This window comes from Hyaena hyaena, unplaced genomic scaffold, assembly GCF_003009895.1.
Source record: "Hyaena hyaena isolate Hyena2069 unplaced genomic scaffold, ASM300989v1 scaffold_151, whole genome shotgun sequence".
Classification (NCBI taxonomy): Eukaryota; Metazoa; Chordata; class Mammalia; order Carnivora; family Hyaenidae; genus Hyaena; species Hyaena hyaena.
In genome coordinates this window covers 722927-749187 of record NW_024080783.1, presented here as the reverse complement: position 1 = coordinate 749187, position 26261 = coordinate 722927, and the positions used below count along the sequence as shown (strand labels likewise).

At 45.7% G+C, this 26261-nt stretch overlaps 1 protein-coding gene across 7 annotated transcripts in view; it reads right to left on the bottom strand.

Annotated features, from left to right (window-relative positions):
- Positions 1–970: 970 nt before the first annotated feature.
- Positions 971–26261, bottom strand: part of MAPKAP1 (MAPK associated protein 1) — a 239596-nt gene continuing 214305 nt past the window's right edge. For all 7 annotated transcript variants that reach the window (XM_039239021.1, XM_039239019.1, XM_039239023.1 and 4 more), the window contains 2 exons: positions 6510–6607; positions 971–1498 (listed from right to left, as the gene is read on the bottom strand). In XM_039239021.1, coding sequence (XP_039094952.1) covers positions 1373–1498; positions 6510–6607 — 224 coding nt within the window. In that variant the 3' untranslated portion in view covers positions 971–1372. The remainder of the gene's footprint in view (positions 1499–6509; positions 6608–26261) is intronic.

Genomic DNA, 26261 nt, shown 5'->3' with positions numbered 1-26261 from the left:
TTCTTTTGTTTCTGGGGTGGGTAGGAATGGAAGACGTTAGAAAAGGATGCTTCTGTTGGCTGAACAAAGATCCGAATGAAAGAGGAATTCATTAAAATGCCCCCAGTGCAGAGAAACACACTTGACTTTGAGATGCTGTTTTCGTCACATCTCTTCCTGTACAACAGTTTAAAAAAACTGTTTGAAATGTTGGGTCCTCGGTGAAACATCTGGTCCTCGACCCTGGCCGGGGACGGCGCCGAAGGACGTCACCCTGGGAGGGTCCCTGGAGAGGCTGGTGAGGACCGCAGAGGCATCTGGTGTGGCCAGAGGTGTGGTGTCACCATCGGCCCGTGGGCAGCCGGCTTCCCTCTGCCCCGCTGTCTCCTCCCACCGTTCGCCCCGACAGAGGGAGACACAGCAGCTCCGCGCCTGCTCACACAAGGAGGCAGGCACCGTGCGGACACTGCGGAGAGGAAGAAGGGGAGCGGGGGGCCCTTCCGAGGCAGCAGAGCAGAGACTCTCCCAGTTCCAGGGAGAAGCCATGCGCAGGTCTAACTGCGAGCCGAAACGGACACTTGCTATTTAAGAAGTGGAAAAGCCCACTTGTGCCGGGAGCTCAGCGTGACCTGAAGACCGGCCGTCACCCCGTTCTCTCGGCGCCCCGGGTCTTCACCCGCACGCAGTCCCGCATCTCCGAAGCCAAGAGGTTCTGGGAGGAGAGGACGAGAGGTGGCTCCTGAAGGGGCACAACCTGGGGCACATGTCCCTGGCACCACCCCCCCAACTTTAGTAAGCTACTATCCTCAAAGCAATGCACTCATTTAAACAAATGGCATAGTTAGAACTATTGACTAAGCCCTAAACATTTCTTCTGAGAAATCGAGCCATAGTTTTTCCAATCTGCCTGTTCGATATGGGAACAGATTTTAAAGAGAATGACATGATCAATCCTCTGCCCCAAAGAATGGCCCGTCATACCAACCGTGGTAGAGTACACCTGTTTATTAAAAGGAAAAAAAAAAAAAGAAATGTACATTTTTGTTCTTTGTTTGAAGACATTTGATCAAGTTGCAGGGCAATGTCTGGGCACCGCCATGTGCATCCACGGCCATGTGCATCCTCGGCAGGGCCGTCGGGCAGTGAGGGTGGCTGGGCGTGGCGTCTGTGTCTTCTGGCCCCCGGCACTGCTCAGCAAAGCCACTGCTGATCAGGCTTCGGTCCCGCGGAGACGTCCCCAGCTCTGCTCCCCAAGAGCCCCCCAGCCTTGTGCCCGCAAGCCAGGGGCTGGCCTGTTCCCGAGCACTGCAGGACACGGGGCGGGCCTTAGGCCCACTTGGCCCTGGCAGATAGGCTCTGAGCTACGGCGACAGATTGGGGTTGGAGGCCGGTGTCATTGCTGCCCTGATTTCTTCTCCTTCTGGAAGCTGAAGCTTGTACGTCTGTTCAGTTTTCTTTGTTTTTGAGCAAAATAGTCAGCCCGGGCAGTGCTTGCTCGCGATTCCAGGATGTAGTTAACCTAGAAAGCAAGACGACATAGTCTAGTCACTCGGCAGCCTCTCTGGCCGCCCAGGGCAAAGAAGGGCAGGGCCCTGAGCCAGGCCGGGAGCCCAGGGGCTCGCTTGTGCCTGGGGCTGTCACCACAGCAACCTGGCAGGCTGGGACGAAGCCCGAGCCCGCGTTAGGACAGGAAAACGGAGGCCTGGAGGCGATAAATGGCCACTGCGGGCCTTTCAGTCACCAGTGGTGGACCTTTCCTGATTCCAGAGCCTGTGCTCCCTCCTCAGCACATGCTGCCTTCCAGAAGGCTGTGCACCAGGCTGCCCGGTTCTGCTCGCCCGCTGTGCAGCCCTGGGCCTGCACGTGACTTCCCTGAGCCCTGCTTTCCTTGTATGAAAGACAAGAACGCTGCAGGGATGAGAAACCGGCTGAACCGAGGCTCTAAATGCAGCCCCCCACCCCGTACCCCCAGAGGTACACAGGTTCTAATTATGGGATTTCCTCGACTGCCCACCAGGGCTCATTTGATAAAAGGGAGTGAGGCTCAGGGAAGGGTGCCTCGCTGGCCAGGATCACCCAGAGGTGAGGGTCAAAGCTGGGAGAGGAGCCGGCATGCCCCTGGGTGGCGGCGGCACCCAGTCACTGTCTGCAGCACCTCTGGCACTAGGCGCCTCCACGTCTGAGCCTGGCCCCATGCTCAGGTCAGGGGACCGAGGGAAACGTAAGACATGGTCCCTGCTCCGAGGCGCTCACAGCCTGGTGAGTATCCAATGGCACAAGTGCGGCACCAGAGACAGAAGGAGCATGTAAGAATGGGGTCATGGTCAGAGAGATGTGGGCCAGGGAAGTCTTGCAGAGGGAATGAGCGAGCTGGGTTCTGAGAGAGACACAGGGGTCTGGGGTGTGCAGGGGTGGGGGGAACCGGCACACATCATGGCGCAGCTCTGGAAGACAGTAAGGCGTCTGTGGAACCGAACAGCTTAGCGGCCAGTCCGGGTGGGCCGGGAGGAGCCAGGGAGGGCAGCGGTGCCGGGATCAGGCCTGTGCCGCGGTGTAGACCATGAACCCCTGGCTGGGCAGCATGGCGGTGGGCTGCTGGAGTGCTTTGCGAGGATCGACTCATGGAACCTTCACGACAGCCTTACGACGTCAACGCCATTATCATCCCATCGTGCAGATGAGAAAATCAAGGCGCAGAATGGCGATGTGTTTACTCAAGGCCACAGTAAGCAGTCGCGGTGCAGGGATCGTCCTTGATTAATATGCTTCTAGTTTCCCAGGCCCCTGGCCTCCACAGAGGCGCGCCTACCCCCTCCCCGCCTGGATACCATTCCTCCCACCGCCCCCTGCCGCCCTCTGGCTGGAGCTTTTCTTGAACAAACACCTTTTCTCTTCACTTTCAAGTATCTGAAAGTTATGATGGGAAACCCAAATACTTTTGACTACAGCAACCAGCCACCACCTCTGTTGATTCTCCTCTGAGGGGCCCGCGTCCCACGCCCTGAGGGGGCCTGACCGTGAGATGGGAGCAGGGGGGTGTCGCGGGGAGGCAACGCGGGATGGATGCCTCACGTACACGGTGTCCCCTCCGAACTTCCTGCTCTGACAGTCGCCCGCAGCAGCAGGCGTTAAGGGCTGGTGTGTGCGTACAGAAGGCCTGGCGTGCTTGGCCCGCTGCCTCGCTGAGCTACCAGCTGAGAGCAATAAATCATGAGGACCGCGGGGCCGGGCTGACGACGTGGGACACCACAATGCATGGAAATAAGAGGTTTTATCATTCTTAATAAGAGCAATCTTTGGATTACACTGTTTGCACACTCAGCCAACCTAGTGTTTTCAACGTATTTTTGGCACATATAACTTGACAAAAGCATTTAAAAATGATCCTTAACTAGCCAACTATCTCCTAAATTTATTATCTTCAGTGCTTTGTTATAATCACATAGATAATTTTAATGGAAGATTAATGTAATAATCAAAAGATAAAAACGCCCTTTGGTCTGCCATTAGTTGGTTAATATGCTGTGGCTTAAAACTGGCACAATTTTATGCACTATAGAGTGTTTCACTTTCAATGCATTTTACAGCTTACGGCATAAAAATATAGGGAGTTTTCATGGTCAATAAAGCCACAGCCTCCATCACTCGATCACAAGAACCCAATTTGAAGAGACCAATGATTCCTCTGAGATTCATCTCAAAGCCTGCAGAATTAGAGACCACATATGGCTTAGCTCAGTTACATCTCGGGCCTGAAGGGCCAGGCCTGGGACTCCTCCGGCCTGGGGTTCAAGCAGAGCTCTACCCTTAACACATTCTGTGGCCTTGGGCCTCGATTTCCTCATCTACAAAATGGGGCCAATAATGTCTACACTCTGCAGGGCAATCGTGAAGATTAAATAATCACATACAACATCTTGTGTGCCGCTGGTGTTCAATAAATGGGAGACATTGATGTTTCTACACGAGGGGAACACATGACGGGATAAAGTCACTTGACGGAGACGGCCTGCTCGCAACAGTTTCTTTGACATTGGTCTCTGGCCCTTATCTCCTCCCTTCAGTTTCCATCTAAAGCTCTCATTTTATGTAAAACTTCTGAATTCTAGAACCAGTACTTGAGACGAAGCCTGACTCCTGTTAGAGCCTCTGATGGAAACATTTCTGGCAAATTCTGGGTCACGGGGCCGGGGCCTCAGTCACTTGGTATTGGTGCAAAGCCCATAGTCACTGTGGGGATGGCAGAGAAGGCTAAGTATTTAAATTGCTGTAAAAATCAGAGACAGGAAACGTGAGATTTAATCTTCCATCAGGATCATGACCATTAGCTCTCTAAGTAAATCAGGTCTGGGCTCGCTGTGACTCTCCACGAGTCTCGGGCAAGATGCAATATTTCTGCAAACATTTTCATATGAAAACAGACATTTCAGGAGAGGCGATAGGCCTCAGGGACTTTGCAGAAAAGCATCTGCTTCGAGGGAGCATTTGGTCCCTAACATGATTTCTCTGCACTTGCTCGTGCAGAGCCTCATACTGAAGTCATAAACCTGTGGTTCTGTCATCAATCTGCTGTTGTGAAAATTATTTTGATGTCAAACACAGGATTATAATTTTACTAGAATCCTTCTCGAGTCTTGAATATTTTAATGCTGGCTATAAAAAAAGGCCAGCCCCTGATGGGGTAATGGAATATTTCTTTACCTGGTCCCCGAATGCTGCACAAGTTCCCCGTGCTGTCTGGTGACAAGCTGGCAAGTTAACTCTTAGCCTGCTGGTCTCGAGCACTGCAGCATGCCCCGGGCTCCCGCCGCCTGGTCCGAGGCGGGCTCTGGTCCTGACTGACCCCCCAGCAGCTTTAGCCTTCCATTTCCATCTACTACTTTTGGAAATGTTTTGCAGCCATGAGGATGAGCCCTCGAAATGTCTGTGAAAGAAGGCCATTTATGGAAACCTGTCCTTCAACTCCTCAAGGCGCCACGCATTCAGGGGGTTAGGAACACAAGGTCTGGAAGCTGCCAAACCCGGGGTCGGGTCCGGTTCTGCCATTCATGGTCCTGGCTAAGATCTGTTTCTGTGCCTCAGTTTTCATCTAGGAAATGGGATGGAATGGGAAAGACTGTTACAGTACCGTCTTGCAGAACCATGAAGATTCCGTGAAAGAGGGTGAGAGAGTTTAGCTCAGGTCCTGTATTCTGCAATCCGTCAAGCACAGCTTGGCTACTTTCATTATTATTACTCGCTGGCTTTCACTCTCAAGAGGAGAATGAATACTCATCTAGGTAGGTTTGCACGACCTCATTTGACCCTTTGCTGGGTCCTCCAGGAGCCCTTTGCTGGGGTGGGGCAGGGTACCTACCATGATGTCCATTTTACAGGCAGAGAAACTGAGGCCCTGAGAGGTGATGTGACTAGCCAGGGTCATACAGAGTCACCAGAGTCACCCTCTGGCTGTGAGCCCTGCTCTGCCCAAACTAAGCAGCTCCACTGTTGCTATCTGTTCCGTCTGCGTAAGATCCGGCTTGGAGACAGCACTCTCGGTTTCGAAGTGTCTGAAAACCACTAGTCCAGGGCGGCTCAGAGTGTGGTGCACAGACCAAGAACCTGGGCAGCACCGGGGAATTCTTAGAGATGCAGTCTCGGGCCCTCCCCGGCCCTCCCAAGACCCCAGGGGAGCTCTTCTCAGCCTGTCCCCACCGTACAAGGTTCTGTGTGACCTGGCCTTCCCGCCCCGCTCTGCTCCAGCCACACGGGCCTGGGGGCCACCTCCCGGCCTCACGTGCTCAGTCCACTTCTCTGCCCTTCGCAGGCTGCTCCCTGAGATGCGTTTTCTCTCTCCCCTGGTAAAATCTGTGCCTTTCAACTACCCTTCAGGGTTCAGCTCTCCACCCGTCCCCTCTACCCCTGTCAGTTTACCTTTTCCACATCCATGCAGTACCTTTGTGACTGGTTAACTATCTGTGCCCTGTAACGTTTAATGTGTGTCTGCTCTTATAGAGGAAGAGCTTTCTGGGGGCAGGGCCTGGGTCTGTTACCACAGTGTCCCAAGTGCTAGCCTGGCACACCGAAGGTGCTCCGCGGGCACGGCTGAGGTCTCGTAAGCAGGACTCAATCAAGTTGAACTTGTAGCATCTAGTTGAACATGTTTACAATAGGTTGCTAAAATTACCTCGGATACATTAAACGTCTTCACACAATAACAACAATTTCCTTGGAGTCCATTCCAGGAGCCTCAAGGAGCTCCTGACGATGGATGGGAGGAGGTCCGTGGTGCATAAAAAGGATATGCAGCAGCAGAAGTACTGCAGGAGGGGCCCGAGGGGCTCCTGCTTTGGCTGAAGTGGGCGTGGAGCCGCTGACCAGCGGTGTGGCCTGGGTGTGGGCACTCACCACCCGCGTGACCAGAAGGCAGGTCCCCCTCTGCAAACCGGGCTCGGGAGCCTGGCCCAGTGCGGGGAGGAGGGGACTGCTCCGGCCTGAGAACTGGCCGTGCAGAAGCCCGCCCTGCACAGGGACGAAGGAGAAACACTCACCTTGAGTACAATTTCATTGACAGTAGCAGCGTCAGATTCAAAGTAGAGGTGTTTATAGTCATGATTGCTTAGATACGTGAGTTTAAATATTGCGTGACCTGGAGAGAGAGAGAGAGAGAGAAGGCAGGGTTGAAGGGGTTCTGGTGACTTCCTTTTGGGGAGGCCCCCACATATTCTCCCTGTGTCATTCCAGTTTAAGCAAGAGCAAGTGGACGCGGTGAGGTCGAATGCTCCCAGGAGCAGTTCATTTCTCTCATCACAGGCCGGGGAGAAAATGGACAGTAAAAAAAAAAAGTAAAGCAAAGAAAGAAAAAGGAATCAAATGGCTAGTTAGGTCTCTTTCCACTCTGGAGTGTGTTCGGGGCATGCCGCATTAGCAAGGCTCTGCAGAACTACTTCTATCCAACGACATGAACAGGTGGCAATTTTAAGGCAGATGGCCAGTTAAGTCCAAATGATTACCCTAAAAATAAAGTAACTGTGTTTAAAGCCAAACGAGCAACAGGAAGGACAAAGGCTCCTGGTAATGCCATCTCGAGGCTTCTCTGTGGCTCTGGCTGCAGCAGGGGAGTCCTGGCTTTGTGACCCTGAGTGGAAGCTGCTGCTGGGCCTCTGGTCATTTCTCCCCTAGAAGGAGGGCACTTCACACAGCTGTCCGACCTCGGGGGGCCCGACCCTCTGAACACACAACTCTCTCCCAGAACCAAGTTCCTGCATGCTCCTTTCCTACCACCTTCAGAATAACCTTGTCATTCCTGGGACTGCTTCCTGCCCAGCCGCCCCTCAAGCTGCCCTCCCCATGGCACTGCGCACGCCCACCAGCCGAGGCCTGGGGTGGCGTCTCTCACCCACCGGTCCGGAAAAGACCTGCCAACCCTGGGTCACACGGCTCACCTGCTCCCTCCTGGGGGGAGTCTTCAGAGTTATGCTCCTAGGGACCCTTCTCATGAGGCCTCCCGTAACACACGTGGCATGTATCGTGACACCTGCAGACAGGTGCCACGTGCCTGTCCTTTGCGCCAGACATGCCAGAGTCCCTCCTCTAGATAGACACAGAAGCCTGCCTGTTTCAGTCCCAAGTGAAGCCCTCCCTCGTCCATCAGCACATGCTGTCCATGCGCTGTGGGAGACCCTGTAGTGCTCTGGAAAAGTCCTCTAGCTCCTTAAGGTATTCTGAAGTCGGTCTCCATTACTGGCAACCAAATGAGCACTGCTTCTGAGAGATACGTAGTCAGCGCTCAGCAAAGTTCCCAGACTCAGGAGCTGCAGGGACCTCCGCCTGCAGCAGCCTCAGAAACCACCTTCTCTGCTCTGCCCTGCAGACCTCAGTGCTGGGGAGATTAAGTATATCCTTTCTAATAGGCCTTCTCATCCGTTTTCCTTTTAATTGAAACAGCACTGGTCATAGTTATTAATTAATAATATATCACCCATATTACTGTAAGTTCATTTCTTTCCCGGAGAAATCTTCTTGGGGACTTTATTTACAGTAGCTAATTCTTCAGATCTCCAAAAATAAACTGATAGATGTTGTACATTTGTGGCCAGAAAAGTTGAGCAGCTGGTATTTTATCCTGGAAACATCATTATGATATACTAATTGTGACTATAAATTCTATATTGAAAAAATTAGCTAATAATTTCTGAAAAACCTCACGTTTGGTCACTTGACAAATTTAGCCTGATTCTAAATCGTGGTACTGAAATGTTAGAATTCTTAGGCAGAAGCTAATCATTCTGTTAATATGTAAATTACTTTTTTCTGATAAGAAAGTGAATCTCACGTGAAGATAGTGAAGATATATCTGTATGTACGGGTGTGTGTTCCTTTCTCTTTACAGGACCCATTCTGGAAGAGTAGTCTTGTTGGTGATATCACTGTGTGGAAGAACAATGCAGTTCCCTGCTGGCCAGGCTGTGACCAAGCAGAGGCATCCATGAAGGTCACAGGGCTGTGAAGGACAAACAGAGTCACGCCCTCCAGGAGGCCTTACCACTGACACCTGGCCATGACAGACACAGACACCGGGGCCTGCGGCTAAAAAAGACCAGAAGGTCTTAGGGAGGCCTGTAGACCTGAAGCTTCAGGGTTCACTGACCACTTTGATAAGGGATCTCATGGACGGTCCACACCACCTGCTCCCACTCATCACTGGCAAAACAAAACCAACCCTCAAGATGCTAGACCATGTTTTGCCCAAACAACTGAAGCGCCATAAAACCCTTTTCTGCACTGTTTAGGAAAAGCCAAACCTGTACATGGCAGATGGGATATGCAGTTTGCACTGGCCTGAGGGAGCCTCTGGACCCCAGACACTGTTTCTTGGGATCGCACTGCCTGTGGAGCGTATCGACCACGGGCTGACAGAGGGGAGGTCTGCAGTTTATCTGCATAACAGTCACATGGAAAACAGAAAACACCCCAAGTCTCCTGAAAGGCTGTGTACTGCGGCCAGGTGAACGCAAGCACACCAGCACCTGTATCTTGCTGTGTGGGGAGGCGGCGTGTGTTCCTTGCTTGTCCCCGGGACTCCTTTCAGAGCCCCAAGGAAAAGTGAAGTGGACAGGAATGATGAAGAGTTCGCCACTCACTGCCTCTCTGCAGTTTCTGATTTATCTGTCCTTTCCAGGGAAAGCATGACAGAGAGAACACGGAGAATGCTTTCTAGAGTACCTGTATTTGAATTTCAACAAATCAGCCCTCTTGTGATTATGATGGAGCCAGAGATGTTAATAACTGGGATGGGGTGTGGGGAGGCAGCGACAGCACACAGCCCCTTCTTACTCTGTGGGAGAAATTTTGAGGGACAGCTCTAGCATATAAGCTCAGGTTAAAACCAGCAGGCAAAGTTTCACCTATGCTGGAGCCATGGGACATGGGGTCGGCTCAGTCTAAGAGTTTTTGCTGTGAGGACTTTACATTCACTCCAGGGATCTGTTTTGCTTGGTGGCCAGATTTACGCAGCTCAGGCCCTGCCAGCAGCACAGACTTCTGCAAGGGCCAGAGAAATGAACAGAGTCGAGAATAATGAGCGCCAAGGGGATGGTGAGTGCAGGTTGCTGCTGTGGAGGCCCCAGGTGGAGGCGGGTGGCCTGGGCAGGGAACGGTCATCAGAAACAGTTTCTTGGAGGAGGTGACACTGGAGCAGTCTTAAAGGAGTAAGGGGGGTTCAGCCGGGTAAAGGTAGGGATGGAGAAGGATGCACCAGGGTCAGGACAAAGGTACGGGGGCAAGAGGCAGACCTGAGCAGAGTCACAAGCAGCGGGCAGGCAGCAGATGACACGGGGCAGGCACAAAGTGCTGGAAATGCGGATTCGCCGGCTGAGGGAGCTCCTAGTGGGTCGTAGAGCTGGGCAGTGAAGTAAATGGTCAAACTGTGCTTTGGGGTGTTCACCCCGGTTCCCAGGGCCAGGAGGCAGGGAAATCAGCAGCCAGTCACCCAGGTAGGAGTGTATGTGGTTTTGAGCTACACAGGGGGCAAAAAGGATGCTTAGAAAGGGACTGACTTGAGAACTGTAGAGAAGATAGCAGCGGCAGAATAACAGTTAATAAGCAGGACTCACACGTGTGTAATTTCACGGAATCCAAAACCTATATATTAAGGTGTAACAAGTTAGCTGACCTCTTGCTGGAAACAAATCGATTAATAAACATGAGTCATACATGCTACATGGTAAATTTCCACCAGAGGCAGAAGAAGGGAAGGAGGAATCACTGGCATTTCAACACCGACTGAATAGGTGTTCAGTTAAAAAGAGAGTAAGAAAAGTCTGTCATCAAACACTTTATCAACCTTAGGTGCCTCCAGGCTCACCTTAGGTAAGGGAAGAAGCAGGGGGAAGGTGACCTCCTGAGCTGCGGCCCACCAGGGCATCTGTCCCGGGATGTGAGAGGGAATCTGAGCTGGGCAGATTATCTATATCCTTGAGAATTCAAAGAATGTCTATTTTCATGGGGAGGGGGTAAGCCACAGGGGCAAACTGTTTTTGTAAAAATGTCAGCTGAGAAAAAAATGATCTATCAGCATGGTTGAAAAGAAAATGCAAAATCTAGTATTCCAATCAGTCTGAATTATTTTGCTTGGATTGTTAAATTCTGTTTGGAAACTAAGGCATGATAAAAGCCTGGGACGCAGAGGGGAAAAGTGTGAGCTCTGGATTCAGACTAAGGACAAAGCTCCAGCTCTGACCTGCTCCCGAGGCAGGACCTGGGCAAGGTACCGTCCCACCAGGTGCCCAGGTCTGCCCCGAGGCATCTCACGTAGCCCGGATATAGTGGGGCTCAGTGGGCGGTGGAGATTGTTCTTACAAATGTGATGGAGCTGATATCTGAAGAGGAAATCCTCCTTATTTTGAAGGCTGTGTTTTTAATTGGGCCGCCTCTGAGATTTGCTTTTAGTGTTGTAGGAAGAAAATGCAATATAATGTGGCATAAAATAGGCATCTAAGCTCTGGTCACATGCTCAGGGCAGACACTGAAGCTATACATTTGCTTCTGAACACTGAGAGGGAAATCTGGGTATGTAAAAATGTATTTACATTATGCATTTTTTCCCAAGTAAAACAGAGAAGATGGAATGGAACACCGAACAGAAACTAATTAGCAGCACAAACGTCAGAAGTAGAGACGCTGGAGGTTTCGTGCTCTGATTTCCCTTCTGTGTTATGAATTTTAACTTAAACAAGAGCCTGTGCCAGAAAAACAGGTTCCTCTGGTTGTTCGGGGGGGGGGGGGGGGGGAGAAATGACCAGAAATCAGTCCCAAAAAGCTGATGTCACACCAAGGGCCAGCATAAACACAGAGGTACAGGAGCTTCTATAGTCTGCTAGAGGCGCTCCCAGATTTGCTCTGCAAATGGGATGGAGATTACCGTTTGAAAGGAGCCCCCTTCCAACACAACGTGCCAGCAGGGGCCGTGGTTGGCAATGACCGGGCAGAGCTGCCTTTTCAAACAGAGCCTGCACCCCCCTTTGTGTTAAAACACCCCAGGTGTCACCAGTAGCCAGTAAAGCCAAAAACAAACATTCCTTCTTCTCGTTTTCAACTAAAAACATATAAAATATATTTAAAAATTACTAAAAATTTAGGAGAGGAAAAACCTCCACACTCTGCCCCCAAAACACAAATACCCAGCGTAATGATTTCCATGGTCTCTTTTATCATCATTCCCACATGTCTGAGTTTTGGGATCGGATAGGATCCCAAAATTTGGGACCCTTTTTTTCCTGTTAACATTTTACCATAGTCCCTTCCCTTCTGCTACACAGTCTCTACAAACTATGTGTTTCAAGAGCTGCCTTTTATTGCAACAGGCAGATACGTATCAGGGTTCATGCGCTCTCTCTTAAATGGGCGTTTAAGATACTTATAAAATTGCCAGTATTCTAAACAAAACTTTGAAGATCTGGATTCTTTCTCCATTTCTTTACATCAGGCATGATGCTTTTTTTTTTTAAGAGGATAATTCTAATTTTACTGAGGACACAGTTTCTCTTTTAACTTGTGGTAAATTTTACCATTCAACCACTTTTAGGTGCAAAATGAAGATGTGTTATGTACATTTACAATGTTCTGCAACCACCACCACTATCCATTTCCAGAAGTTTTTCATCATCCCCAACAGACACACTGTACTCACTAAATAGTAACATCCTTTCTCCCTTCTCCCAGCTGCTTATCCTCTATTTTCTCTTCTACTTTCCACATCTGTGAGCTTGCCTATTCTAGGTGACACACAGCAGGCAGATCATACAGTATTTGTCCTTTTGGTTTGGCTTATTTAACATAGTTTTCAAGGTTCACCCATGTGGTGTACCACGTATCAGAATTTTATTCTTTTCAAGGCTGAGTAATGTTCCTGCTTATGTACACACCACATTTTTATCCATTCACCTGGAGATGGACAGTTGCGTTGTTTCTACCTTTTGGCTACTGTGAACACTGATGTGTATCTATTTGAGCCTCTGCTTTCAATTCTTCTGAGTCTATATACGTAGAAGAGGGAGTGGTGGATCATTTGGTAACCCTGTGTTCAACTTTCTGAGCCAAACTTTTGTGCACTGGCTGCACCATTTTACATTCCCACCAGGACTGCACAAAGGTTCTAAATTCTCCACATTCTAAAATTCGTTTCCTTTTTTTCTTTAATAATAGCCATCCCAATGGGTAGTGACTAATGATGTTGAACATCTTTTCATGTGCTTATTGGTCATTTGTATATCTTCTTTGTAGAAATGTCTATTCGAGCTCTTAGCTCACTTTTGAATTGGGTTGTTTTTGAGGAAACTGAGTTTTAAGGCATTTGTAATTTGTATTGCCCAAGATTATCCAATATGGAAGTGGCAGAAATAGTATTCAAAACTCTACGGGTGGGCTCCCAACCCCTTGTTGTCTTTATAATTCTAAAAGGCCTCCTTGCAAATCTGTGCATCCTAGCCAAAACTCACTCTCCTTGCCACCGTGGACTCAAGGAGGGAAAACAAATATTTATAAATTATAGCAGCTGTGCAGCATGGATACTTTTTAAAACAGTGTTTCCAAGGTCTGATCTTTTCTGGTTCATCTGGCATGTAAGGAAGTAGAAAGCTCTTACTGGATTTCTTGGGGGAAACAAATGGGAAAACACATTTCTTTTAGGTAAGCCTGTGCCTTTCTATAGGTCCTGGGGAAACGGATGGGCTGGGATTCTTTGGTTTCTGGGCTGCAAACCCCCTCTGGATCCAGTCTTCACCATAAGCAGCAGTCCCAAGCTGCCTGTGGCAGCTTCAGGTCAATGTAATTCAACTGGCAAAGGCTGGTGCCTGTCCCCCAGGGCTCTTACAGTGGCAGAGGACTGGGGACTGTAATGACCTCTTTGACCTTTAGAGCAGGGGCTTTGTCTGACCTACTTACACTTCTGCCTGCATCTTTCAAACCTTCTCTCTCTCACTCTTTGGCTCCTTCCTGTATAACCATAATTAAAGCTCTCTAATTATAAAAACTCCCATGGCAATGTGATTCCCCTCCTTCCTCTAATTTATTGAAAACACTCTTGCTAAGGTCACTGTGACCTGTATATTGAGAGGTCCAGTAGATACTTCTCAGCTTTTAGTTTGCTTGGCCTCACAGCTGTATTTGATACTTCTCCCTGAACTCCTCTCTTCTCTGGGCTTCCATGGAACCACGGTCACCAGATTGTTCCATAGACTTCTCCAGCCAACCTGCTTCGTTTTTCTTTTGTGATTTTGTCTCTCATCTGTCCTTCAAATGGTAGTCTTCCCAGTCCTATGCTCGATCCTTGTTCTTTCTACCTCTGCATTTTTCCTCTTTCAGGTTTGCTCCTTAGGTTTTAATTACTACTCATGTTGATTTTGAAGCAGAAATATGGCCTAGACTTTTCTCCAGAGTTTCAGAGCCAGTCAATGAGGAGAGCTGTCATCTTCCCATGGCCGACAGTGCATGTCCTGATTCGGTCAACATTTCCTTTAAAACCCAAAACTGCTCCAAGCATCCGGTCTCCTAAATAGTTCTCACACAGTCACCTCTGACCCCCTTCCATCCTGTGGCCATTAGCCCTCACCCAGGTCCTACCATCAGTTGCCTCCTCTCTGGTTTTCATACTTTTGACCATGTCTTCTTCAGATCCAAACATCAGCCACAGGAGTCCTTTTTTTATACACTCCTGGCCACGTCGCTCCCCTAAAATGCTGCCCGGCTCCATTTCCTGTTGTTCTCACAGTGAAAAACAAACTTCTTAAGATGATTTTCAAGACCTGGGGCTCCTGGGTGGCTCAGTCAGTTAAGCCTCTGACTTCAGCTCAGGTCATGATCTCACGGTTTGTGGGTTTGAGCCCTGCGTTGGGCTCTGTGATGACAGCTAGCTCAGAGCCTGGAGCCTGTCCTCGGATTCTGTGTCTCCCTCTCTCTGGCCCTCCCTTGCTCATGCTGTCTCTATCTCTCTCTCAAAAATAAATAAAACATTAAAAATTTTAAAGAAAGATGATTTTCAAGACCCTAGATTGGCAGTGCTCAAACTTTGGTCTCAGAATCCTTTTACATCATAAACATTATTGAAGAGCCCAAAAAGCTTTTTCTATGTGTGAATTACATCAATATTTATTGCATTTGAAATTCAAACTGAGAAATTTAAAAACTATTAGTTCATTGAACATAACAATAATCCCATTACATGAATATAAACAATGTATGTTTTAAATGCAAAAACCCTGGTGTTTCCCCAAAAAACATTCTAATGAGTGGCATTAGTTTATATTTTTGAAATCTCTTTAATATTAACAGAAAACAGCTGGATTATGCTATCTGCTCCTGCATTTTGTCTGCTGTGATATATTGTTTTGGCTGAAGCATATGAAAAAAAGCCAGCCTCACACAGATATGTTTTTGGAAAAGGGAAGGATATTTTAATATTCTTCTTTGCAAATATTCTTCTTTGATACTATACCAAACTTGATAAATGGTAGTTTCTTAGAGTGGCTGCATTGTGGAATCTAAAACCACATTAATAAGCCTGTATTCTATTACATTAAAATCCACTGGTCTGACACTTTATGTTTTGTTTTTTGGTCCGGCACTTTAAATGACCCTTTTACTCTTGAATGATTTTGTAACATCATGTAGTAGTCTGGAAAATACTGGGTCATGGAGTTATGCAGGTCTTTCAAATGCTGACACGTTTCATTATACAAAAAGGATCACAAGAAAATCCCATTCTTTCACATTCACCACTGATCCCATCAGAAAAGTCTTTAAGCTATGAGAAACAAAGCCCAGCGATAGATACAAGTTTTCCAAAATTCTAACTGTTACCTGATGAAATCTTGAATTTCATCATCGCAACCAAATATTATCACTTGTTTTCCTTCAGGTGAAAGGCCTCCTTCCTTCATTTTCAGGAAAATGTCTGCCAAATACTCACATTTGAATAACCATGGTTTGTTAGTCTTTCTTTCAACGACAGGTGGTGTCCATGAGATCAGCGGCTAGGTCAACTTGCAACTCACACAACCGATAAGTGCTTTTCCTTGAGACAAGTCTTCTACTCCCACACGCAGCAGAAATGCTTACATGTACTTTAGGAAATGAATTAAGAACAATGGTTTATGGAGTCTTTTGATCCTTCATGTGCAAGTTGTTCTAACAAAATAATATACGACAATTTCAGTAATCCAGTACTGGCTGAGTTTTACCCTTTAGCTTTCAGAGAGGTAGATAGGAAAGAAACAAGTTTTGTATCTAGACACTCTTCCTCAGTTTGTGACAAGTCTGAGTTTCCAAGTATTCTTGGGAGGCTAAATCACAACACACGAAATCCCCTCTATCCAAGGATCCTTAAAGCAGACAGCTAGGGTGCAAAGAAACCTTTTCCAATTTTAAGCATTAAAATTCCACATTACAAAATTTCCTCCTGTATCAGAGTATAGGGAAAATAAATTCCTGTGTTATGTTCATCTTTAGGTATGGAATATAATGATTTCTTCAGCAGGGTTCAAAAGGCTCTAAGTCTTGCCACAAAACAGTTCCGTGCTGCCATACTACTCTGCTTACTGAGTTCTGGGATTGCTTCTTAACAGTTTTTCTTTTGTTTTGTTTTTAGTCAACTCTTCTAAGTTTTCACTTCTCACCGTCTTTATTAAGTTGTCATTCTTTCTCCCCTTCTTCCAATTTTCTGCATTTAGTATTCTTTAGGAATAAAACCCAGATAATCAAGCATGGTCGAAATGTATTAAAAGATAAGACTTTACGGAGTCTGACTTGGGGCTACGGACACCCTTCCATGAAAGCAGCACAGAAGTTTAGGTCCCTTGGCTTCGTGTCAGTGGCAGAGGGAAGAATAGAAACCTCTGTTACCGTTTCTACAGTTGGCCGTTGAACAGCATGGGTTTGAACTGTGTGGGTTCACTGTGGCTAGAGTTTTTTTCAACGAGTCTATACACTTATGGTACCAACAAAGACAGTAAAGTATTATAAATGTTATTTTCACAAGCAATCCTTATGATTTTAACATTTTTGTTTCTCTAGCTTACTTTATTGTGAGAATACAGTATATAATACACACAAAATAGAAAATGTGTTGATGGACTGTTTGTTATCATAAGGCTTCCAGTCAACTGTAGGCTATTAGTAGCTAAGTTTTGGGGGAGTCAAAAGGTATACATAGTCAGTGCCCCTAATGTCCCAGGTTGTTCAAGGGTCAACTGTATATATATAACTTTGGACAAGTTAAATAACTTTTTTGAGCCCTAGTTTCCTCAGTATTATAAAATGGGAATAATATCAGCCTCACAGTGTTGTTGCTAGGATAAAGTTAACCAATCTAGAATTCTATAATAAATGTATGTAAAACCTCATAGCTGTTATAAAAATTAAACAGTGCATATAAAGTACATGGGGACACTGCCTAGTACATGGTAGGTTCCCTCTGTCTTTTTATACTTCCACTCTCTAAGATCAGCAAACTTTTCCTGAAAAGGAAATAGTAAATATTTTAAGTTTTGCAGGCCAAGAGGCAAAATTAAGGATATTCTGTAGATACTTAATGAGAGGAAAAAATTTTCTACATTTTTTATTGCCAAAATGTGAAATATAATAATCAGATGCATTTTGGGGGGATATAATACAGCTCTACCAAAGAGAAGGATAGAATTTTTTTGAGGGTGGTGAATTACTTTGCTTCAATGGAAATTTAAAGTTAGTATTCCCTATCATCAAATCAATTGCAAATGTTCACCTGTAAAAACCATTCTTAGCTCACAGATGGTAGGCTGGACTTACCTTTGGGGCCACAGTTTGCCAATCCCTGCTCAAACAGGTCTCTCTTGCTTATTTCCTCAAAAAAATTTTTTTTAATGTTTTTTATTTATTTCTGAGAGAGAGGGGCAGCGTGAGGAGGGGAGGGTCAGAGGGAGAGGGAGACACAGAATCTGAAACAGGCTCCAGGCTCTGAGCTAGCTGTCAGCACAGAGCCCGATGCGGAGCTCGAACCCACGAACCGTGAGATCATGATTTGAGCTGAAGTGCGACAGTTAACCGACCGAGCCACCCAGGTGCCCCTCTCTCTTGCTTATTTCCTTTTTTCTTGGTTCATTCCACGCAGTTGCTAATAATGACAGTTTGAGGGCAACTTGCGTAGATCTGAGTTTCTATCTGGCATTTTCCCCCACTCAGCCTTTAACTTTTCTTGTAGTAAGGCTTAACGGCAACACACTCCTTCTTTTGAGTTTCTGAAAATGTCTTTATTTCACCTTTATTTCTGAAGGATCTTTTCACTGAATATAGATAGAATTCTAGACTGACAGATTTTCTTTTAGTACTTTAAAAGATGTCACTCCATTGTCTTCTGGATTGCATTATTTCTGATGAGGAGTCAGCAATCATTCTTGGTTTCTTTGGCTGCTCTTAAAATTTTTCTCTTTCTCATTGGTTTTCAGCAATTGGATTATGATGTGCCTTGATGTGTTTTTTCTCTGTATTTATCCTGTGTGGGCTTCACTGGTCTTCCAAGATTGGTGGATTGGTATTTTAAATCAAAGCTGGAATAGTTTTCTCTTCTATCCCTGAGACTTCAATTACCTGTATGTTAGAACACTTGATATTATTCCATAGTTTGTTCTTCTCATCAATTTTTTGTCTCTGTGTTTCAGCCTGACTAGTTTTTTGTCCAGTCTTATTAACGTTTACTGATTGTGGTAGGCAGATTCTGAAATGGCCCCCAATGATCCTGTCTCCTGCTTTTTGTATTATGTCATCTCCTTGTCTTATGTGTGGGCTAGACCAAGTGACTTACTTCTGATAAGTAAGACAGAGCAAAAGTGTATTTCTAAGCCACTTCTAAGATTAGGTTATAAATGATTGTGACTTCTTCCTTGCTAGTACTCTCATGTCCTTGGTTAATTTGATGAAGCCAGCTGCCATCTTGTGAGCTCACCTATGGAGAGGACTGTGTGGCAAGGAACTGAAGGTGTTCACAAAGAAATGAACTCTGCCAGCAACCACTCGGTGATCTTGGAAGCAGACCCTGCCCCAACCGAATCTTGAGAGGACTGCGGCCCTGGCTGACACCTTGACTCCAACCTTGTGAGAAACCCTCAGCAAAAGGATCCAGCTAAGCTGTGCCAGATTCCTGACCACGACACTATGAGGTAATACATGTTATTGTTGTTTTAATCCACCAAGTTTTGGGGCAATTTGTTATATGGCAATAGACAACAAGCACACGGACACGGCCCTCTTAAGCAAATTTCCTAATCTGGTCGCATGAGTGCTGATTCAGGTATTGGATTTCTCAGCTCTAGAATTTTCATTTGGTTCTGTTTAAGTAGTTTGCGTTTCTTTTCTTTTTGAGTTCTTGTTTTCCTTTAAATCTTTAAATGTGTTTCTAAGAGCTATTTTAAAGTACTCATCTGCTAATTCTGTGATCCCTGCCACTTCCCGCTGTTTCCATTGATTGATCTTCCTGCTGGTTATAAGGACACACCTTCCTGTTCCTTTGCAAATCTCGTAATTTTTCATTGAATGCTGGACACTATAAACAATACATTGTGGGTTTTTTTTGTTTTTTTTTGCCTTCTGTCATCATCCTTTAGAGAATACTGGACTTTATTCTAGCAGCTAGTTAACTGACTTGTGGATCCTTTTGATTCTTTTTAGGACTCCTTTTGAAGCTTTACTGGGCAATCACTATACTGCACACTTGAAACTAATATAACACTGTTAACTTACTAAAAGAAAAAGAAAACTAAAAAAAAAAAAAAAGGGTTATTAGGCAAGGATTAGAGCAATCTTTAATCTAGGGCTGGTTTAGCCTTACTTCTAGGATACGGTCTTTCTGGAGTCACCGCTTCATGCCCTGGGAGCTCCCCTCTCCTTGGCCAGGACTCCAGATTATAGCGCCCAGTAGTTGTGCTTGACCAGGTGTGTGAGGCCCCACCGCAGGCATGCACAGCTTAGTGTACAACAAAAGATTCAAGGGTGTCTTCTGGAGCTTTTTCTTAGTGTGGCTCCCTCCTCTCCACATTTAATTTATTGTAAATTTCAGCCTCCTCCAACTCCAGTTTCTGTCTCCAAGCTTGGTAAGTCTGCTCTACTCTCCTTGGGAAACCCTGAAGAAAGCCCAAGGGATAGTAAGTCTCACCTCACTTGCTTCCCTTCTCCCCGAGCTCGTAGTCCTGTACCGCCTGTTTCCCAGTGTCTGAAAATAGTTTCTTATGTTTTGTACAGTTTTCCAGTCATTTATGATGGAAGGGCTAATCCGGTAGCAGTCACCCTGTCCTGGAAGTTGCCTATGGGAATCTCGTAAGCAATACACACTTTGATTTTAATGAAACAATGGCTTCCTTTTTTCATGTCTGTGAGAATAACTTAAAAATCTAAGCACCCCATTTATTTATTATGAAACACAATTTGGAACTTGGCAGGAGACAAGGGAAACAGATTTTTCCAATCATTTATCCAGCTGAGAAATCTTTCACATAGTTTTCCAGTAGGGAACAGTCTCTACCCTTACCCTCTTCTCAGTTAGGAACTCTCCTGATGTTAAAATCAAGAAAGAAAAAAATCTGAAGAAGTGGTAATCAAAATATAGGAAAGTGGAAAATGTAAATGTATGCAAATTTCCCGTTATACCTGTTTTGTTCTTATGGGTCCATAACACCCAAGTCAACAATTAAGCAAAAACTTAATAGCAAAAAGGTGGCTTTTCCCAGGAGGGAAAAAAGTTGATACCTCAAAATATTTTCTACCCTAACAGATATCAATATTCCAGTGGACACAAACTATTCTTTGTTCATCAATAAGCCCTAGGGCAAAAGTGAAGAGAGTTTACAGGAAAGATAATGAAAACCCACTGGGTAGCTCAGCACCAGCCAATGTTCCTCAGAAACACAGACAATCTTACATGTTATGTAGTTAGCAAACATGCCCCCAACAGCTCCTATGAGCAACTGGTACTACGTGATCGTGAATATGGGAGATGTGCTGTTCTTATCACCTGTCTGGGGCTCAGAGCAGAATCTCCTGCCTCCTAAATTCATAGGGTGTTGATCTTCCAGAGACCATAGACCGAACCAAAGCACCTCTTGCCCAGGAACTACAGAGACAAGCACACTGGTCCCATCTATCATATGCTGAGGGCAAACTGCTGTAGTAGGTTAAGAACAAGATGTTGGGTTTGCCTTTTCACTACAACCTTGAGAAGTTCTCCATTATCCCTCCATATCTCTTTGTTGAACAGCCACACTTGCTCTTAGCTGATTCCAAATTCTAGAAGCAACTTTTAAATGCTTAAGGTGCCAGATGGAGTTAGAGAGTCATTGAGCACTGACTTTAGCCCCTGGACAGCAGCTGCTGGATTTCTAAAAGATGCAGCTGGGAGAATGAATAGGCATGCCTAGTGCAAACATCAGGTGTCAGTTAATAATGACCAGGTCAATGGCACACATGCTGGGTTGCTTCCCAGGGGCTGAGTTCCCAGGGGCCTGGCCAATGTTATCCAGCCCCAGAGAACCGTTCCCTGAAATACAGTGATGGCCTAGTTAACAGCAGATCACAGCTTGAGGTTACAGGAAACCAAACTGGGTCAGAGAACCTACGAATACAGCCTGGCAGTAGATGATGCACGCTGGCCCCACACTTAAGAGTATCTCCCCACTTTTATTCAGTGGCCTGCTTTGGATCCTTTCCTCCCACACAACTGGAAAAATGGAGGTGGTCCCCCTGGTTGCCTAAACCCATCTCCTGAGCAGCTTCCTTGTTTTGGAAGGAGATGATAAATAAATCAAAATGCACTAAGCAGCACTTCCACAGGCACTCGCCTCCTCCACTGAACGTGCACCTCATCAATCACACTATTGTCTGCTTGAAAGGCGAGCCTTGTAAATGTCATATCCACTCAGGCCCAAGGAGAGGCGCATCCAAATGCAGCAAGGAGTTTTAATTGGATAGTGTAATTAAACTAAAAAACCCCAGCAGACTCCCTTTGACAGGATAGATGAAGACCCCTTTTAATAGGGCTAGGAAACATATCTGTTAAAAGGATGAGGCACTGCCTGCTCCTGATTGTGCTCCAGAGTACTCTTATGAAAAGGCAATTCAATAACTGGGGCATTTAATATGTTAGAGTCCACTGTGTTCTGTAATCTAGCAGTACTTACCGTATTTGATCTGGAACTTATGAAATAAGTCCTCGTCAAGAGAGTAAAAACACATGGCCTATCCACCTGATGTTTGGAGTACCCCGACCTCCTAGGAATCAACAGAGCCTCAGGACAGGCTGTGGGCTTCCTGGGCTACAGGTCCATGTGAGTATAAAGGCCAGTGCCTTACTTACTGGGGCCCACAGCATGAGGTGCGGTCACGGCCATTCACCCACTCACCCAGGGGCTGCAGCTCTTTCATCCAGGGGTGGCTATCATCCTCCTCACTTCTCTTTCATGCTCAACTAAAGAATGACAAAATTCTTGGGTATTTCCTGCTTTAGGAACCGGAATGCGTGTCACATCAGTGTGTGTGTGTGTGTGTGTGTGTGTGTGTGTGTGTATGCGTGTGCACTTGCATGCTTGTTCCCTGTCAAATAGGAAGAAATCAGTGGATCAGAGGATTCAACATACAGACTGGGGTGTACCCAAGTGGATTTTAGTAACAAAACCCAAATCCCCTTGTCACTCTCCCTGTTCTCTCTCATTTGTTGGGAAAGGGGGTGGGGGACGCACACACAAACACATTCAAAGATACACACACACACACACACACACACACACACACACACACACTTTAAAGGCCTGCAGCTCCACAAGCAAGGTCACAGAATTAGTGGGGACACATGAAGGCATGAAGAGGCTCCTGTGTGGGGCTGTCTTACAAGCAGACCAGAACAAGACCTTTCCGATGGAATGCTAGCGTCCGAAGGGCAAGGTCAGGGAACTCAGCATCTAGGTGGATCAGGAGAGCCTCTGAGCCGGGGCTGAGGTGGGGTATCGAGAGGTTTCAGACAGTCCCCATGTGTAGCTTTCCAGAAACAGTGAGACGCTTTGCTTTATGTACAAAACCCTGGGCCCTCAGACTGATTTTTCTTTTTTAAGGATGGTGTAGGTTTGTCTGATGACTGCTTTTACTCCTCCATAAAGACTGATTGGAGCTCTGTTTGCAAACCTCTGAACACTCTTAATACTGGTCTTTCACCATGAGTTGATGAACCCATTAAGGACATGTAAGTGAACGCTTATAATCTATGAAAACTGGATACTGAATTAAACCATCAACTACCTTTAGGTTTAAATGAAAACTACATAAAAGCATTTCAGCCATCAATTTGGCTACCACTTCTGGCCAGTATGAATTCTGCTGGAAAAGCTATTTTCGTGCAGATGTGGAATTCAATGGGAAAGACTGACTCGTGTACCAACATCAATCAAAATGTCGACTTCCCTGGCAGCTCTCAACAGTAAGGCAGGTTCAAAGGTCACGGGATAAAGAAAAAAGCCAAGCTCTGGTTCAGCTCTAATATCTCCTCGGTAGAAGTCTTGCAAAAGTACCCCCTTCTGTATTAGCCTTGCTTTCATTAATCTTCTTGCCATCTTCTTTAACTAGTCATGCAGAACCGCTCGATAGCAAGACGTATAATGGGGAAGGCCCTGTGCCTATTACCGCGTTAACATTCTCTTAAGCCCCAGTGTAACAATGGAACGAGAAGGCAAAGGGAATCTGTAACTGCAGGGTGCAGTGGAGGCAATTCAATTACAGCCTGGGCTTACCTATGTACTTCTGACCTATAAAACACAAGAGGCCTTTGTGTCTAACTGGCTTGGCCATTAAGGTTGCTGAAGATCACAACAATGCTGATCTTTTCTATTTAAGCTAAATCAATGTGGACAAATCATTATTCAGTAGCTTTAATTTAATTAGTAAATTAAATACACTATTTTACAGATCTTGTCAAGTACCTATGAAAAGAAAGATTCATTTAAGCGGGAGGTCACCAATAAGCCCAGCTAATTTAACTCATAACCTTAACTGAATCTCATCTCGAACATCCAGCAGGTTCTATTCACCACGGCTTGACAGTCTCTTGCAGTTGTGGCTAACTCCTAATCCCAAAGAGATCTTATCCTGTATCCAAACACTGTTTTGTGCAAACAAAACAAAACAGAAACAAAAAACAACAGCAAGCAATAAAACCCAAACAAGCAATCCCCCTGCCAGCACCAACAGAATCAGATTTCCTTTAAATTATACTATTGCAAGAGAACGTAATCAGGTTACCTCTATTATGTTGCTTCCTTAAGATTTTCTATTATCTATACTTAATTGAGATACAGAGCTCTTTTCAGCTATAAAGACGACAGCTACTTTATTAAGGCTTAAATCTGATTTCTTAATGATAGGCTGCTTCCTTTAAAGACTGGAAACCTGTATAGCCTTCTTATGATGAACGCAGATCTGGCATGGTTGAGTCTGGTACTTTATTTAAGTCCAGCCTGAGAGTCTCTGAAGGGCGCTAGTTTAAAAAAAAAAAAAAAAAAAGTGCCTTGCTTTTGTTTCAGTGTTGGAATTTGAGGCTGGCACTTAAAAAGAGAGCCCACCGCATCTAAAGTCTAGGTTGAGCCCTGTATAAGGACGGAGAAGTATTTCTCTGAGATAATTTAGCCATGGTAGTTTCTGATTCGGAGACATTCTCCCCTCCCCATGTGCCATTCACGTATCTGTTCAGTTACAATGAATTACAATTAATTCATCTTTTAGAGATTTGTGACATCCTTCAAAACAGCAATAGATATAGCCTAAGGAGTGGCAAAACCAGACTAAGAAGTCACTGATTTCAATAATAATGGCAGCACGTAGCCTCCCCCCACCCACCCCATCCCCCAATATGGAAAGGCAGAATTGATTCTTAATTTCTCTGGGCTCTGGATACACAGATTTTCTCAACTAACTGGTGAGAGTCCATATTTATATGTACAAATTTCTTCTAAGGCATGTATCTATTTAGTCATTAAGTTCCAGATCCTTAAACACTCACAGGGACAGAGCAATAAATCTTCCCTCTGAGAACGCAGCCTAAGAGGGAGAAGTTAGGGGAAGGAAAGAGAGCCACAGAACTGCTATTTATGGAGCAGGGCTGCAGAGTCTGGGTCTTTCTGACCCGCGGTATGTGTAATTACGTGTCTCACTGCGGGCGCTCTATTGCTCAGTCCCTTTGCCAAGTCCTCTATTCACATACTTTTTGGATATGGCGTCAGTTAAACTTGAGCTGTGTTCCTTATGACGACCAAATTAATGGTCTGACAGAGGCTTTCTCAATAAACACGGCAAACTGGCCGTATTCGAAGGTTTTAAAAACCATTTCTTTTCTGCTCAAAATTCTGACAAACATGTCTCAAGGCGGACTGGGACAACTTCATTACCCTCCCAACACTGACTGCCTTTTTTGTAAAGAAGGCTGTTTAATAACACGTCCACTGTTTTCACAACTACATTATTCCAGTCGGTCACACTTTCCAGTCTTCAGCAAGACACTTGTGTTACGAGAGATAAAAACATGAAAAAGGAAATATATTGCAGAAATCAAAAACCTTATCTACTTCTAGACTCTCCCTCTTTGCCATAATTCATTCAAGAAGGCCCCCAGAATAATTTTTGATGTAAACTCGGCTACAAACATACATCACTATGCTGATAAAAATCACTGGCTAAACTTAGGAAATATAGTGACTTTCATTTCTTGAGTGCTGTTAAAATAACTTTTTTTCTAAGGTTCAGCAGACACAAAAGATAAAAAGGGTTACCATTAATCCTTTAAAAAAAAAAAAAAAAGAAGAAACAGCCCCATAGATTAATTCTGTGGTCTGATGATGGTCTTGAAGATGAACTTTTTAGATTAAGTCACTGAATTAATTTGATGAAGATACTGGAAATCATAGAAAAAAAATAACAGCATCAAGCCGATTCAGTTAATATGTCTTTGTTTGGGCACTTTACAACATGAATTATGCTGAGTAACTTTTGGTTTCTAAATTCTGTTCACATTAGGTTCAATCTGAAGACAGCAAACATTCCTTGAGGACCACTCTGCAGGCACTGTGCAGAGGACACAGAAACCACTTCCTGGGTTTGGAAGATGAGTGAGCCAAGCCTGAGGAAGCAGACGTGCCTGTCAGTCAGACGGAGGGGCAGGGTGGAGGTGCACTCCGGGCAATGGGAACAGCAGAAGCACAGAGTTTGAGGTGTGTTTGTGTGCAAGCAGTTCACACTTGACTGCAGCTCAAGTTCAGGCTGGGAAATTATGGGCTACGAACCTGAAGCGAAGAGCCTTGTAAGGGTTAGGCTGAGGAATCTGGATTTTATTCTGTGAGCATGTAACTTTCAAATCTTTTTTTTTTTTTTTTTTAAGCAGCAAAATCGTTTTTATTGGTTAACTTGATTTATTTTTTTTAAGTAGACTTCATGCCTAGCACAGAGCCTAACGTGGAGCTTGAACTCACAACCCTGAGATCAAGACCTGAGCTGAGATCCAGAGTCAGAGGCTTAACTGACTGAGACACCCAGGTATCCCCGGCTGACTTGTTAAATGCAAAATCCCCAAAGAGAAAATAGTTGAGCTCTACTGGTTGAAGGGGAGTCCTTATGCCCAAGCCTGCCCTTTGCCCTGCCCCCAGACCCCCGAGGAACATGGTCTGGAAAGCACTGTGACAGGGCACAGGGACATAGGAAGTGTTTGACTGGGGCAATACTTTCCTTTGTTCAGGAAAGTGTCACAATTT